Source organism: Myotis myotis, unplaced genomic scaffold (genome assembly GCF_014108235.1).
Source record: "Myotis myotis isolate mMyoMyo1 unplaced genomic scaffold, mMyoMyo1.p scaffold_m19_p_16, whole genome shotgun sequence".
NCBI lineage: Eukaryota > Metazoa > Chordata > Mammalia > Chiroptera > Vespertilionidae > Myotis > Myotis myotis.
The window spans coordinates 17,505,026-17,522,254 of NW_023416320.1; the positions used below are offsets into that span (position 1 = coordinate 17,505,026).

The window sequence follows — 17,229 nt, forward strand, 5'->3', positions numbered from 1 at the left end:
CAGTGCAGCAGTCTTTGAGATTAAAAAAAATATTCAAGACTGCCTTTTCTACTTGTTGTATATGCATGGATAATTACCTATTTTAAAACATGTTTAGAATGGGGACAATAGGCCTGATGGGATTTAATAACCTCTCCTGACTAATTATTCTGAGGAGATGGGTGGAGTTGGGGAGGAGCCAGAAACAGAAATGGTTATTCATTAGCTCAAAAGCCGCAGTCAATAACAGCAGTTTTCTACCTCTCTGAATTTTGGGTCTGCATTGGATTTCAAGTGGTGCGCACAGTCTTCTTGAGTTGGGAGAGCTCCCCTCAGGAATAAACAAACCTCCTTTATGATCCTGAAGTGTGAAGAGCTCGGTGCACCGGTAAAGGAAGTGTTTTTCTGTGGGGCCTGTCTGGCTCTCACCTTTAGTGCCTCTAGGGTTCTGAGGCACAAAACCTGGGAAGAGTCAAGCACCCTTGATCAAGTCGATCCCTGATTATTATTTGCACCTTTTGATACCATCTTTCTGTGAGCTAAAGTCAGTAACAAAGTCAAGAACTGTGTGCAAGATGGAGTGGGTTGCTTTTGTCACAAGGCTAATTGCTCTTGAGTGTGTTTCCAGAATCCTTCAAAGATAAATTGGAAAGAGCCAAGATGTTTGAGGGAAAACAAAACAGGCTGTGAACACCAGATATGCCAGCTGAAGATGCTGATAAAGGAGAGACATGGCTCAATGCGGTGAGTACAGAGCTATTGCCATGAGTTGTTTGTTTCTCCATGTTTTTGAGGAAGGGATTTATTGAGGCACCTGGCTTCTATCCATTTGGAGGCAGGCCCTCGGATGGAACTTTTTTTGTGACTGTAGAAGTCGCTGCCCTGTGGTAATGCACCGCCTCCCATGCAGTCCAGCCCTTCCTAACAGATCCTTGCCTCAGTGAAGGGACTGAAGTGCTAAATGTGAAATTGTACAGGTTGTGGGTATATCACTTCCCACCACTATAAAGGAAACAAACTGAGGACAATGAAATGCTCATCTAAGTAGGATACCAAGGGGTGGGCTAGAAGGGGTCAATGGGGGGAAAAGGGGACATATGTAATTCTTTTTAATAAAAATTTTAAAAATAAATAAATAGGACACAAAGTATAAAGAGCATCAGGTTCAGTGCTTCTGATCGTCTAAACAAAGGGATGAATTTTTCCTAATTTTCTTGACATGTTTACTGGGAATGAATCTCAGGACAGGCCCACTCCAAAGTGTTTAGATGTCGCTAAAGAATTCAGAGCACCTGCAATTTACTGCTGTACCAGGTTAGTTTTTCTAAATATGAATGGGACTTAATCCTGTTATCATTCTACCTGTCATCTACCTCTCTCATTTCCCAGCATGAATGGCCAAGTCTCTCTTTTAAGTCCCCTCCCTCTGCCATTGCCTCTTCATTCTCAGTCGATGACTTTCCATTCTATTTCACTGAGAAAGCAGAAACCAGCTTGTGAGAACTCATCACTTCCTGCCCCATAACCTAAAATTGATCTGTAACAGTAATTGTCTTTATCTCTTCTTGCATCATGCTCCTCCCTTCTTTAATCCACTTGTTTATCCACTTATTGGTTTAGCATTCATTGGATACTGCTAGGTGCCAGACACTGTGCTAGGTGCTGCAAATGGATCAGTGAGCTAGACACAATCTCTGCTGACAGGAAAAGAAAGATACCCCCCTTCTCTCCAAGGTAAAGCGCTTTGCCTACCGTCTTTATGGCATTCCTTCTGGCCTTCTCAGGACCATGCCCTGTCAAAATTGAATCTTGTTTGTGTATCTACAAATAATTCCTCCCACTCTGCTTTTGTCCACCAGTATTTAAGGAGGCTCAGGTTTCTTCTTAAGAAGTAAAATAAAATAAAACAAATGAAAATACTCTGACTTATTTCTCCCTGTCATTACTGCTCTCTCTCTCGCTCTCTCTCTCTCTCTCTCTCTCTCTCTCTCTCTCTCTCTCTCTTTCATAATCAAGTTTGTTAGAACAGCTGTCTACTCTTATTCTCTGACTACCAGTCCCCTGCTCCCCATCTATTCATTCATCAACTCCATGAAATCTAAGTTATTCCTCCCAACACCTTTTGGAAACCATATTCACAAAGGTTACCAATGCCTGTTCAGGTGCTTTCCCAGTTCTCGTCTTTACCGCTTTCTATTGACCACTCTTATAAGTTTCTCTCTTAGGCTTTTGTGACTCTACTTTCTTCTGGTTTTCCTCCCTGGAAATTCCTTCCATTCATTTTACAGGCTCTCCAGCCTAGTCTCCCCAGAATTTTAACTCCTCCAAAGTTTCTTTTCTAGTCCACAAAATTTCCTCCAGTAATCATATCTACTTCAGGGTCTTCAAAAAGCCATCTGTATATCGTTTGCTCCCAAATCTACATCTCCAGGCCAGATGATTCGTCTGAGCTCTAATTCTATATTTCTAACTGTACTCTTGTAGTCTATGGATACTTTAAATACAACATGGGAAAAACTCAATGAAATATGCTCACTGTTCTGAAATATGTGCCTCCATTCATTGTTCCTCATTTAGGCAAGTTACCCTATACAATTAATAATAGTAGTAGCTACCGTATACTATCTCTATGTTCCAGACACCATGCACAGTACCTTATATGGACTTTTACACTAAATTATAATATAATAATAACTACCTTTAGAGACAGGTGCTGTTACTAGCATCCTTTGTACAGATGTGCAAACTGAGTCAAGTTAACTTGCTCACATCACTTAGTGGCTCTGACCCCAGGGAGTGAGACTCTGGAATACAGGCCCTCAACTGTCAGTCACTCTCTTTTTCAATGGTTCAAGTGAGATACCTTTGGCTCCTTTCTCTTCCCTTTTCCTCACATCTACTCACACCAAGTCTATTGATTCTATTCCCAATGCATCTTTTTCTTTATAGTCTTACTGGTATCATATTAGGCCTTACCAGAATCATTGTCTTGCCTATGTGGTTACAGCACTCTCCTAATTAACGTTGTTGACTCTGGCCTATTCCTTGCCTACATTGAAGACAGTGACCTTCCTCAAGCATACATCTGATTAGAATATGATTTGCCTTGTAATTTTCCAGTGTTGTCCATATCCCTCAATATTTTATATAAAGTCCATATTTCCTTGCTTCATTAGGCTCATCTTTTGTTGCCCAGCCCTAATGAGCTCCTTGAAGTTCTCTGGACTGATTATGTACTTTTGGGACCCCCGACCTTCACCTCTATAGTTCCCACTGCATAATGTCTCCCTTCTCATTTTCACCTACAAAACTACTGTTCATTTGTAAGGCCCAGCTTAAGCATTTCCTTTTCCAAAAAGCCTTTCTGTTGTTCACCTCTCCAAGCCATCTAGGCCAGGTAACACTAATCCATGGTTTTCCCTACAATAACCCTTATTATTTTACTAGAGGCCCAGTGCATGAATTCGTGCGCAGATGGAGTCCAGCTGGCCCAGCCCCAATTGGTAGATCAGGGCTGGGCCTGTCAAGAGGAGGAGATGGCAGGAGGTTGGCCCTAAGGCCTGCCCTGATTGGCCCGGTCAGGACCCAGCCAGCTGGTGGGAGGGGCCATGGACAATTGGCTGGCGGGTCCCACCCCTGACTGGGGTGGGGGGCCTGATTGGGGGTGGGGCCAGCCATGGGGAGGGGCTGTAGGCCAGCCAGCCCCACCACCAAATGGGGTGGAGAGGGCCAATTGGGGGCCAGTAGCCTGGGGAAGGGGCCATGAGTGGTTGGCCAGCCGTCCCCACCCCCTATTGGGGTAAGGGGGGCAATCAGGGGCGGAGCCAGCTGGGGGGAGGGGCTGCGGGAGGTTGGCTGGCCAGCCCCCCCCCCAATCAGGCGGTTCACTGGCCACAGTGGGTGTCATAGTGACCGGTCATTCCGGTTGTTAGGGCGTTCAGGTTGCTTGCTTTTTATATATATAGCTGGCTTTAATTATCCATTTACTTTCCCGTTTTACCTATTAGACTGTGAAGTTTTTGTGAGTAGATACTCTGTTTTCAATCGTAGTGCCTAACAAAGTGCCTTGTATATAGTAGATTCTCAATAAAATCATTAATGAATAGGTGAAAATCTGTCCTTGATTCCACTATTTCCTATTTCATATCACAACACCTTGGAAGGGATTGAAATAATGTAACCATCCTTAGTTGTAGGATAACACCACCTCTGTACACTGCAGTTGGTTTATACACAGTGTTGACTTGATTGATGTTAAGGTATTCACGGAGCAGTCTAATTGATTCACAAAGACATGCCTGGAGGGCCATCCTAGCATTTGATAATTTCTGTTAAATAGTTCCCTTGTAAATTCACCCTGAATCTGAGCCTATTTCTATCTTTCCTGGTAGAGCAGAAAGTATCTCCATGCATGCTTTTCTCCCACCCTCCCCAACCCAAATTTTCTGAATACATAATCTTTCGAATGTGTGCCAAGTAGAATCAGTCACAAAAACGAACCCCTGTCAGGGGGAGCATGGCAGGGAGTCAGTGTGCTTATTGGTGGCGGTTTGAATCACTTGACTTTACCAATGATCTTTAAAATGAGTGTCCCGGCGTGCTATGCATTTACCCTGCTTCTGCCCTCTCTACCTCTCACGATGGTGCCACATCTCTCTGAATCACTTCCTTATTTCCTAAGCTACGAACTGCTGCCTTCAGAAAATATGCGGAGTTATTCCATAATCATAAATCCCCATAAAACTCGAACAACAAAGGCACAGAATGGAGAGGCATAGGATGTCTTACTTACTTGCCGCAACTATATAATTATGTTCAGGCAGTCTATCCAGGGGATAGAGCCAAAAGCCAGCAGTGTTGTTTATGAAAGGTTGTAGCAGTTTCTCCTCCAAAATGATGTTATCTATTTTTATTTCAACTAAATATGGCTGTCAGGTGTTTTACATTATTCATCCTATTTCATATGCACATGTATCCAGCCCTATTTAATTTTCTGAGCTAATTTAACTTTTAGCTTATTCAAGTTCTTCCCATGTGCCTGTCACGAATCTCAGAAGAGCTGTGTTTGACTCTAGTGTCCAGGCCATGACTTCTCAGTTTTAGATAAACCCACTTATTCTTTTCTTTCACTTTGAAAAGAAAACAGATTTGAATGACTTGCATATAAACATTTTTACCATTGTGCACGTTCTATATTTGTAGAGTAATTCACTGTCTAAAATTTAACTCAAAGTGTATTTGTTGAATGATGTTCATCAAGGAATATATTCAACCCACTTACTCTCTTAACTGAACCTTCTCTCTCTTTGGATCATTCTTCTTTCTTTACTGTCTTTTCCAATTGAGAGAATCCAATAAAATTTTGTCGTTGGCCTTCTGGCCATGTTCCAAAAGAGGAAAACAGGTCTTTTTATCTCTAGCAAAGACTCAATTTCTCTTCTAGCTTTCTAAAGGTAAAGCTTCATCCAGAAATCAATATTTGTCAGTCTTTCTTATCTCTTTTAAAATTCAACCTTGGTGATACCTTTTTCCCTTTTATCCTAATGATTTCCAAATTCACATATCTGATCTTGACCATTTACTTACAATTTAAATTTTCCACATCCCCATCTTAATCTGAAGATTTTAACATCTCTTCCTCAACATTGCTTTTAACAATTCCATTTTCAGTCTCCTTAAAAAGTAAATCTTTTGAGTCATAGTTGACTTTGCCATCTCGCTCATCCTTTATATCCAGTCTTTACTAGTTTTGTCATTTATCATGACACTGTGGACACAAATATGAATGGGATGATGTTTTAGCCAATCTGGTGGGAAAGACATTTGGACAAATCACTACAGCAACATGGTGTCCCCTACAGACTCAAGAACAAAATGCTACAAAGGGGAGGGAAAACACCAAACCCTGCCAGTGGAGGTCTGGAAAGCCTGCTCTGAGGGGTGATCTACAAGAGGGTGGATTAGAAGTAAGAGGTAAATGGAGGCCTGCAGAATGCTTGTGGCTAGGGATGTGCACACTGGCTTGGAGGCATGGTAGAGCATGGCCAGTTTAGGAAACCACTTGTCAGATGGCATGGTGGGGAAGGAAGAAGATGAGTTTGGGAAAGTAGGCAGAAAACTGAATATAAATATGCCCATTGTGCCATGATAATGTCGTTGGGTTTAAACCTATAAGAAATAGGGATATTGGAGGACTTCAGGTAGTGTAGTGATGCTATAGGTTTGCACTTAGTGACTCCAGGGGCATTCTGGGGGATGATTTAGAAGAGGCGGGGAGATTGGTTAGGAAGCCTTTGCAATGGTTTGGCGAAGCAGAGAGACCAGAGTTCTCATCTACAGTGCAGAGAGGAAATGAGGCTGGAATTGAGGAAATGGCAGTAGAAAGAAGAGGTTGGATGTGGGAGGATTTCCGAGGGAAAATACTCCAGGTATAATGATTCGAGGAGAATAGGAAGTTTTGAAATAGACATTTAAGGCATGAAAAGAGGGGCCTCATTATGGTCCTGTAAATGGAGGGACAGAGATCACTGAGGGCCCATTGGAATGGAAACTCCAAAGCTAAAGTGCATGCTGTCTATGGAGTGTGACCCTGGATGAGGGACCTGGGAAGGCAGGTGGTGGTGATCCTGTGTTTGGTTTTCTGGCCTCATTGATCCAGCCCCAGCCTGCATGTCCTCCAGATGTGTTTCCCACATCTCCCTAATATGAATCTGTGGCCCACATCTGGCTAATCTCATTCCTATTCCTCAGATAGCACATGCTTTTGTAATTCTGGGATTTTTTTCCTACTGTTGATAACACTGCCAAACTCAGTGCTGAGGGCAATGGGGATGCAAGGCCTTACTCCCAAGGATGTTAGTGTCAGTGGAAATACTGACAAGCTAACAATTACGATACATAAGAATTACTAAACCACAAGTAGATGCAAAGTGCTGTGAAAGCATAGGTAGAACTAACATACATAGTTATAACTATGCATTTAGGTATAGAAATCTGCCTGAGAAATTCAGGGAAAGCTTGATGGGGCGCATGGGAGGCATCATTTGATCTTAGATCTGAAAGATAACTGGGAGTTTGCCAGATGAAGGGTATTCCAGCTGAGAGAACAGAGCAAGTTCAGAGAACTGCAAATAATCTGGTGTCACTGGAGCATAAAGTGTACAAGTAAGGTAGGAGAGCTAGGAGAGATGAAGCTGAGAACATAGCAAGGATCTAGGATCTTACTTTTTATGCTGAGGAGTTTAAATTCTAGGCCTCAGGGAGCTATAAAGATCACTTTGATAACACATCTCTGTGTTAGATCTGTGAGTGAGCAATGTGCAGAATGATGAGGGTGGTGTGCAGATGGAAGTCAGAGAGCTTGATGAGGTGTGTATTGGATGAATGCAGGTGACAAATGGTGAACTGGGACAATGCCAGTGTGATGGAGGAGGTCAGAGGTGAGAGTTAGGAGCTAGAAGCTCCAGGACTTGGCTATTGCTGAGATTTGCAGGTGAGTGGGACAGAAAGGCTCTTAGAGAGACTCCTGTATTTCTGGCTTGGGCACCTAAAATAGGAAAGAAACACAGAGGTAGAGGTTTATCAGGGAAAACAATGGGTTCAGTTTTAGACATATTAGATTTGATGTATTTACATGAGGTCCACATAACGATTAAGTATGGGTCAGGAGATGTCTGCGAGAGCTGTCTATGGAGACTGGCAGGTGCTAGTTGTAAGGATGGGGGTGGATGGAAGTAGGTGGAATGCCAAAGGGCAGGGAGGAGAGATGGAAGGTAAATGTAACAGGACTAGAACCTGGTTGGGACTTCCCTCACTAGACAATGCCCTTTTGTGTTAACTGTCTCTTCCTTTTCTCCCTTTCTCCCTATTGCTGCTTTTAGACATTCTGCCCACCTCTACAGGTCTTGCTGAATGTTATGAACTTTACCAAATCTCCCTCCATTCCCCCCTTTTTCCTTCATCCCTCACTGATGAGTGTCCTCTGTTGTAGAACATAATGAATGGTCCACTCAGGACTATTTGTGTGCCTGGCCTACAGTGGGCTCCTTGAAGGTGAAGAGTTAGTCTTTATGTGTCCCTATAGCATCTGCACCTCTTCCAGTGCTGAGTGCATTGGGGGCTGTTTAATCACATTGAGGATGATAGTGAATATAAAATGACCTATTGCCAAATTTTACTTAATGTTGACCAAGACCTAGCTTTATACCTTTCACCCTTGCCCCAAGTCATTAAAAAAATTAGTGAAGGAGACTGAGCACATAGATACAGCCCCAGCATCATCTGTTTGGAACTTGGGATATCTGTTTGCAGTATAAAGAATCCACAAGAGTCTACATTATATTATACATTAAGGAGAATAAAATATCTTACTATTTTCAAGGTTAGCTGATTTTACAGTGTGTGTGTGTGTGTGTGTGTGTGTGTGTGTGTGTGTGTGTGACCAAATTGAGAATTCTGAAGGAGTGTAGGTTTTTCTTTTTTGTAGGCATTTAGGAAAAATAATTTTTGTTTGCTAGAGAAATTATGGCTCAAAGTTGCAAGTATAAAATTGGGAACAAACAATGTGTGTTCATCTAACCATAGGATACAAAGCGTCTAACTGCAGGGGATTGTCACTTAGTCATTTTATGGGATATGCTCAAGGTCTTTACTCATATAGAATATGAACCAGAAAATGTAAAGCTGTTTTTTAATAATAAAAATAAGACGGCACCTTTAGATAATTGTGTGCTAAGTGATGAAATTGCACTTTTTTACTATTAATGATGTGCTTGAACCCAGACAAGTGGAACAAATAAAACAATTATAAATGAAAGATGGGCCTGTGAGAATATTATAAAAACAGTCCCAGTGAACTTCAGACACCGCTAATTTAGGCCTAATGCTGAAGAGTTTAGTATCATTAATCTGCCTTATAAGATGAATCACTGGTCAAGCTACCCATACAACTTAAGGACTTTATCCTCCCAATTATCAGTCCTAATGCCTGACATTCCACCATTCCACTTCCTCCTCTTTGTTTAAGATTTCTTCTTTAAAAAGTAACTAGCAATAGAGGTGGGAGTTGGAGGGAGGCAGGGGGAGAAGAGATAAGATATATTAAAGCCCCTTCTTTATTTGAGTGTCTTCATTTTCAATGAGCACATCATATTATAGGAAACTAGAGGCCTGGTGTATGAAATTCATGCATGGGGCTTGGGGGGGGCGGGGGCGGGTTCCCTCAGCCCAGCCTGCACCCTTTCCAATCTGTGACCCCTTGGGGGATGTCCAACAGGCAGTCATACATCCCTCTCACAATCCTGGAATGCTGGCTGCTAATCACTTACCTGCCTACCTGCTTGGTCACCCCTTACTGCTCCCCCCCGCTGGCCTGGTCACCCCCAACTGCCCCCCCCCCCGCTGGCCTTGTCACCCCTCACTGCCCCCCTGCCAGCCTAATTGCCCCCAACTGCCCCCCTGCAGGCCTGGTTGCCCCTAACTGCCACCCTCCCTGCTGGCCTGGTCACCCCCAATGGACCCCCTCTACCAGACTAGTTGCCCCTAACTGCCCGCCCCCCCCCCCCCCCCCGCCAGCCTGATCACCCCACACAGCCTGCTTGTTCAGTCATTTGGTTGTTCCTCACTAACCCCCCTGCCGGCATGGTTGTAGGCAGCCATCTTGTGAGGGCATGAGGGTTACTTTGCATATTACCTCTTTATTATATAGCATTGCTTACAAGAGAGCTAGGAGGCTGCTTAGGGGTTGGAGGTCACTGCGGACAGGAGTGAGGGAAGATAGCTGATGGAGCAGGTGGGAGGAGAGCAACATGAGTTTTGTCTGATGCATCTGACTCAGTTTGAACAGTGACTCTATGAGTAGTTGTTATTCCCATTTTAATGATAAGGAAACTGAGGTTGAGAGAAATGGACTCACAGTCTTTCTCATTTTTTTCTGTGCTATTCTCTTTGAGAATAATAATTTTAACATTTTTATGTAAAAGCAGGATACAAAATTATATATACTATGTATATATGCAATAATATAAAAAGAGCAATGAAAATATCAGAAAAACAATATAACTAAATACTAATAAACTGTGGTTTTGAGAGGTGGGGTAAAGGATATTTTTTTCTTATTCCTAGTTTTCTCTGTTTTTTCATAAGACACATGATTGCTTTTATGTTGTCATTGTGGTAACAAAGGAAACAGCAACAAAAGGCATGTATTCCTTTAAAAAAATGCTTTTGTTTCTTGGATACCAACATTCTTCTAATAACGTAGAAGGCATTTAAGAAATTTATGAACACAAAGACTGTTTGGTATTTTATAGGCATGTTTAGTCACATAAAACCCATAATGAAAATTTGGCCATAAAGTGTTAAAGCTTCTATTTGGGTTATGTTACAGTTCCCCCACCAGCTATGCTAACAGAAAAGAAAGCTACAGTGACTCAACTGAAATTAAAATTGGTGGCGTGATCACTAAAGTATTGTGCAGACCCCTGTATCCCATGGAAAGCAAATGTTTGAATGGATTGTGTTTATCCATATGATAGCCCTCGGAAGCACACGTTTTTGTTGCCTCCAGAATGCCAAAAGTTCCAATCAGTTCCTTTGAAATGTACAGTCAATAATAGAGATATTTTATCTACACAATGCCGAACATCTGAATCGACTGAACTGGGAGAGTGTTTTCCCATTGTGCAGATACAGCTGAGATGTAACAAACTGATCATTTAAACTGTGTCTCCTCAATATCAAAACAACTAATTGTAAGCAAAAGATTTAGTCAATCAGAGAGTTCTCTTGTCTATGCAATTCCAAGCCATTCGTTTGAATAATTTACTTCATTGGATTTACCAAATATTTATTTAGTTTCCTAAAATGTAATTAAATCTCTGAGTAGTAGGAACAAGAAAGAACCTGGCCTAGGTTTCCTGCATAGAGGATATAAGTTGAAAACAAACAAACAAAAACTCACATTTGTCTCTTACATACAATGCTCTTTTATTTCCCTTTTAACTGTAGTTCTTTTAGGCTAAGCATATTTGACTATAATAACTTGGTTAGAAAGACCTGGCCTGGACATAATATTTATTAAAACAGGGATTAAACTTGCCTGAAAGAAAGAAAAAAATGCAGAGAAAATATTAAAATAGAAGTCCATGGGTCATAGAAGGTGGAGATTTGAACTTTCAAAGATTTAAGAAAATAATTACTTCAGAAGAAGAAAAGGCTAGATAAAGGTCATTGATTGTGGACAAAACTTCATGACTCTCATTCCCATTTATCCGGGGCACCATCGTTGTTCCAGACTCAGAACACTGATCCACGTTGAATGGCCTCTCTGCATCGCTTGTATTTAATATGTACAAAGCTCACCCTTTCTTTCTTCGAAACATCTCCTCACCTTACTTTAAATTTTTCTGATAGAAAGTCTTACAGCCTCACTCCCAAATCACTGCCACCAGCTTTCAGAGTGGTCTTTCTGCCGCCATCTCTCGTCCTCCAAACCTGCCTCGTCCAAGCTGTCCCAGTCATCATCCTCAACACCACTTTCCTCCTGCTGCTCCTGCTGATCACTCTCATTTTGTCGCCTCTGCACTAAGTTCAGTCTCCTTTTTCCACCTGATAGTTGAAATCCTCCAAAGCTTGCCTCTCTCTCTCTCTCTCTCTCTCTCTCTCTCTCTCTCTCTCTCTCTCTCTCTCACACACACACACACACACACACACACACACACACACACACACACACTCCTATCGATCCCATCTTACTCTTTACTACTCGCCCAAATACCTCATTCATTTTGGTCAACAAAGTCAATCCATCCTGTAAAAATCCCACTCTATGTGCTCCCCCTTATCTTCTCTTCAAACCCATACCCTTCTCATCCCAGCCAGGTCCTTTCTGTGTGGAGTGCTGTCCCTCCTGACTTTCATTTTCCAAATTATCCCCATCTTTCCAGAGCCTTCTCAAATGCCACCTCTTCTGTGAAGTCTTCTCTGATGTCTCTTGCTTCAAAATTTCCTTTCTTTTCTCTGAACTCCAATCCCATCTATAATTAGGGCTAAGTGACAGGACACAGTACTTAAATATGATTCTATTGATTCATATGTCATCCCATACTTCTTTCTGAGGGTGTTATTGGCATTTGTAACAAGGCACTTCCTTGCGCAGGACTGTCTTGCATATTCCAGGACATTTGGCATCCCTGGCTCCAGATGCTAGCTGACGGTGATGTTATTTTGACAATCCTAAATGCTCTGAGTACATTTCCAAACACCCTAATTATTAAAAGTTTCTTTAAAGAAGGTAGTGTATGATTACACATTTGTTTAACAAATAATCTGTTTAAATGGCAAATGTATGTTTTTAAGAATAAATCTGTATTTTCTTTTTTTTTATTATTGACTCTATTACAGATTTCCCCCATATTTCCCCCTTTTGCCCCCCTGCACCCTGCCTCCACCTCACCCCCACCCCAGGCCTTCACCACATTATTGTCTATGTGCATGGACTATTCATGTATGCATATAAATTCTTTGGTTGATCTCTTCCCGTCCTCCCCACCGCATCCCCTCTGAGAACTGTCAGTCTGTTCATTTATCCATGCCTCTGGTCCTATTTTGTTTGTCAGCTCATTTTGTTCTTTAGATTCCACATGTAAGTGACAGCTATTAAGAAAAGACAGCCAGTCAGAGAAAGACAAATATTACATGATATTTGTCTTTCTCTGACTGGCTGTCTTTTCTTAATAGCTGTCAGCATGCTAGAAAATTATGAAGGAGGTTAATTAACACCCAGATGTTAATTATCATGCCATTTTAGGTGTCTTTCATAAGATAGACAATCCTGGATGTTGCTGTTTGCCCTCATTTTATAAATGAGAAAACTGAGGCTCAGAGAGTTCTGCTTCTCCAAGATCACACAACTTGATTAGAACCCTGGCATTTAAGCTCAGGATTGTTTGGAGCCAAAATTTTCCCTTTTCCTTCTGCCACACGGCCTCTGTAAAGACAGCCTATCTTTAACAGCTTTGAAATAAGAGTGTGCATATGTAACAGAATTAACAATTTAATGCTGTTCAATACTAATGACTGTAATTGAAAGGAAGGAAATATTAGACCAGACAAGCAATATTTCAGATCTTATAACAAGAATATCAATTGGAGTCTAATGAATAAATTTACTCACTGACCTTCTTTGCTGCAGACATTAGCCCACGATTGGTCTCTAATTGAGATGTACATATGCTTTACTATCTTACTGTATTTTTTAATGTTTGTCTTGGCAGATGGTCAGCGGTTCTCTCTGAATTTCCCTTAATCAAGTTTTGGGTACTAGATGGCCAAATATGCCTTGTATTAGGTAGTACTGCTAGACCCAAAGCAATAGGAATCTAATAGTTGTCCAGGTCTTCTCTTTCTATAATCTAAATATCTTCAATAATTGAAGTTATATAAATCAATTACCGCAGTATCATTTAAAATGCTGTAAATATTTCTTTTCAGTTACAGTTCATTATTGATGTCATGTATACCTAAAACACAGACATTTATTAGTAGCTTGTTGCACTTGTGCCCACATTTCCAATTATAATTCTTCATATATCAGTTAATCTAGAGTTAAAATAGATGATCCATATGCATACTTTCAAGGTACACTCAGTTTCTATCTATGTACACAGGAAGAATTATATTCTACACACACACACACACACACACACACACACACACACACACACACACTATTTGAAAGAGCCAGTGTTGTTGATTTCATTTCTTTTACAGCTGTGAGCATAAATGTTTACCATGTGTTTATTCTGTTTAAAAAAGAAAGGAAGGAACTTAAAGCTGACTTCATAAGTAACTTAGAACAATTGTGTAAATATAGATAAATATGTACCTGATATAAATGTATTTTTCCTATATTTTCTTAGAAACCATATCTACTGTAACTGAAGTTGTACTTCATTCACTAGTGAAACTACTATCCACCTGTAGCCACCTGGGGATTCAGATGATCTGAAAGCATAAAGGGCTTTTTAGTGATGCTTTAGTAGGAAAAACATACATTTTTAAAAAATGCAATCTTGTGTGTGTGTGTGTGTGTGTGTGTGTGTGTGTGTGTGTGTGTGTGTATCAAGTTGAGCTTGGTGTTAGACTTTTTATCAGAACATTGCCTGAGCAAAGTGCATGCTCAGCTTCTGCAGGCTGACACACTTGTGGGGGCCTGGCAGGGGTAGAGGGTGATAAAATCTTTCCCACTGAGACTAAGGCAGGTCCTGGAACCCCCTCAGTCCTGTGTCTCAGTCGTGGGCAACTATAGAAGGGTAGGAAAAGTTTCATTATTGCTTTATCTCACCTTTTCTCAAGCTATCTTATCAAATCTTTGCAGTGCAATAGAATTCTTAAAAGATATCCAGCTGCCCCCTACAGAAGCCAGAAAGGGTATAAATATTTTGATACCATTTCCCAGAGAGGCACAAACATTTTAAAGGTGGATTTCTAGGGCTTCTGTTTATAGTTCCTTATACTTTAATAACACCTAAACTGGTACCCGCTGATGTGCTATCAACATCTCCCCATCTATTTTTAGATCTTCAGTTGCTTTAGAGATGGATTTATTATGTAAAGCAGAAGCTTACACTGTGAAATGTTTGCATGATTGTATTTTGGTTTAGGCATCAGCTAAGGAGGGCAAAGTTGATCCCATCTCACAAGGAACTCTAGCCCACATTTCCTCTGTGGACCTGGATTTTCAGATTTGCTTACCTGTCTTCTTGAAGATATTGTGCTGTTGAAACACCTATTAGAGGTCTTCAAATTCAAATTCTTGTTCTGAGGAGTTGAGCCGTTTTTACACGTCTTAGAGTTTTCTTTAGGATCTGAAGGAATGGGATTTAAAAAGAGGATCCTAGCTATAAATCCATAGAGGACAGTGGCCAGGATCATGGGCACACAGTAAAAGACAGCAAAGTCCATTAGGTAAATAGGTGAGTAGTAATTTCTGGAGATCTTGTAGCCACAGGACACCACGATAGCATCTTTGTAGGTGTTAATATTGAGATCCAGCAAGAAGAACCAGAGCATACAGTAAATGGATGTGAAAGCCCAGACGAAGATGATGATCTTTTTGGCTCTGGAAAATGTGCAGAGAAACTGGGCTTTGATGGGGTGACAGATCGCTATGTACCTCTCAATGGTGAAGGCTGTGATTGAACAGGACGAAGCATTGATGCCCAAGTACTGGAGGTAAGTAATGCAGAGGCAGCCAACATAGCCGTAGACCCAGGAACCGTAGATACTGTCTGTGATGTTGGGTAGGCCCGCGGCCACCAGGACCATGAGATCGGCCACTGCCAGACTCACCAGGTAGCAGTTTGTGGGGGTCCTCATGTGCTTGGTTCTCATGACCACGAGGACTACCATGCTGTTGCCCACAATGCCCAGACCACAAATGATGAGCACAAGTGAGATGGTGACCACTTGGTATTCTAGGGGCACCACCGCTCGTGGCTGGAGCTGTGTCTGGTTCAGTTCGCTGACTGTCTCGTTCTCCATCTTCAGTGGCTTGAAGTTTCTCTGAGACACCTCTCAAAACATTCTCTTTCCAGCGTCCTGCCTTGATCACAGTGTTTCCCTTCCCCTGTGAAGAGCAATAGTCCGCATTCATTCACAGCCTCACTCAAATCCAGGGATTGCCCAGAAACCCTCACCTCCTCTCCTTTCACCTCCCCTTTTTCTGCCAGAATGGGGCTCCTGCATACTTCTGAAAACTCCTTTTAGTGCAGGATGGAGAAACTGTTTCGAACAGCTTATAGTAAGAGGGACCCGTTTCATGGAGAAAAATGCTTAAGAAATGAGACACAGAAAAAGCTCCCTGTTTTAAAAAAGTGCTCAGAGGGAAAAACTAAACAATATCTGCTAACTGAAAAATAGATACCAAGAAACCTCTCAGATGCTTGGGAAAGTATAAATAAAAAAAGGTACGAGGGGGGACAGATGGGGTGGAGGGAGCCAAAGGGCTCAGTGATCAAGCCCGGTAGGAAATCAGCATCTGCCTCCTTAGCTCTCAGCGGGTGAGATTCCCATTGCTAGGCAAAAAGCAAGCCTTTGAGTCTCCATCTCCTTTGAGCCCCCTGCCCTACCCACCCAGGAAAGAGCAGTCTCTTCTCTTACCTTTTCTCCTGTAGCGCTGCCTGCTTCTCTGGGTGAATGAAGCAGGAAGAAGTCCAAGTTTCCAAACCTGCAGGAATTCTCATCCACTTTGTTTGACTGGGAGCCCACTTAGCAGTGCCCAGTCTTCAGAACTGCAGTTCCTCTGAGCCCTCGCAGCCCTGTTCAAGTGCTGACGGACCATGCAGCCGCAGCCAGGCAGCAGCAGCAGGAGCAGCGAGGCTGGCAAATCACAGATCGCCCCCTAATGAGAACTCACTCTCTCTCTCTCTCTCTCTCTCTCTCTCTCTCTCTCTCTCTCTCTCTCTCTCACACACACACACACACACACACACACACACACACTCACTCACAGATGTCAGTCAGTCCTCACTGATTCTTAATCTCCCCTTGAAGAATTTACTTGGAACTGTGCTGATGTTACACTCCTCAATCTGGAAGGCTGATCACAAGCAAGGGGTCCAGAAGCAGGCGGTCTTTATAGTTGCTTATGGTCTGAGTTCTATGGGCCCCTCAGGACCTGGGCAGCCCTGAAATATCTTGACACTCCCTGTTTGGTAGGACTTCAGGAATAGCACACCTGTCTTAGCCCAGACACAACCCCTTGAAGCTTAAAAAAATCTGTCTGAGCTGAAACCAACTTCTTTCTCTACTACGGAAACCCTTAGACTGTTTCTCGTGTAAACCAGTAAAATTGTCTCCTTCCTCTCCTACTGTGTGAATGCAAAATGAGTTAAAATTTATTTAAAACCATTTCAGCTTCCATCTATCTTCTGGGGCTTACAAATATTGCTGTATTTAAAAAAAAACTGTTTGAGCTGATAACATCCACTTAAACTTGCATTTGATCAACTAAGTTTGTTTTTTCAATTCTGCCTCTGCGTCACTTAATAAAATTTCTCTAATTGCTCTGAGAATTTCTCTGATTCCTCTGGGTGCCTCTCCCGTCTTCACCCACCCTCTGGCCTACCATCCCCATGTACCACCCAGCAATGTTTTCTGTCAATGTATTTGTAGGTGAAAACTTGCCCAGTGGAAATCTAGGCCAGTGCCACTCGGTGCCACATATTTGAAATGAAATTTTATAGACCC

General features: G+C 42.0%; 1 protein-coding gene across 1 annotated transcript in view; it reads right to left on the reverse strand.

Moving 5' to 3' along the window:
• The window catches only part of TRHR (thyrotropin releasing hormone receptor), a 34,024-nt gene extending 18,502 nt beyond the window's left edge, over positions 1 to 15,522 (reverse strand). The window contains exon 1 of the mRNA XM_036337542.1: positions 14,734 to 15,522. Coding sequence (XP_036193435.1) covers positions 14,734 to 15,522 — 789 coding nt within the window. The remainder of the gene's footprint in view (positions 1 to 14,733) is intronic.
• Between the last annotated feature and the right edge of the window lie 1,707 nt (positions 15,523 to 17,229).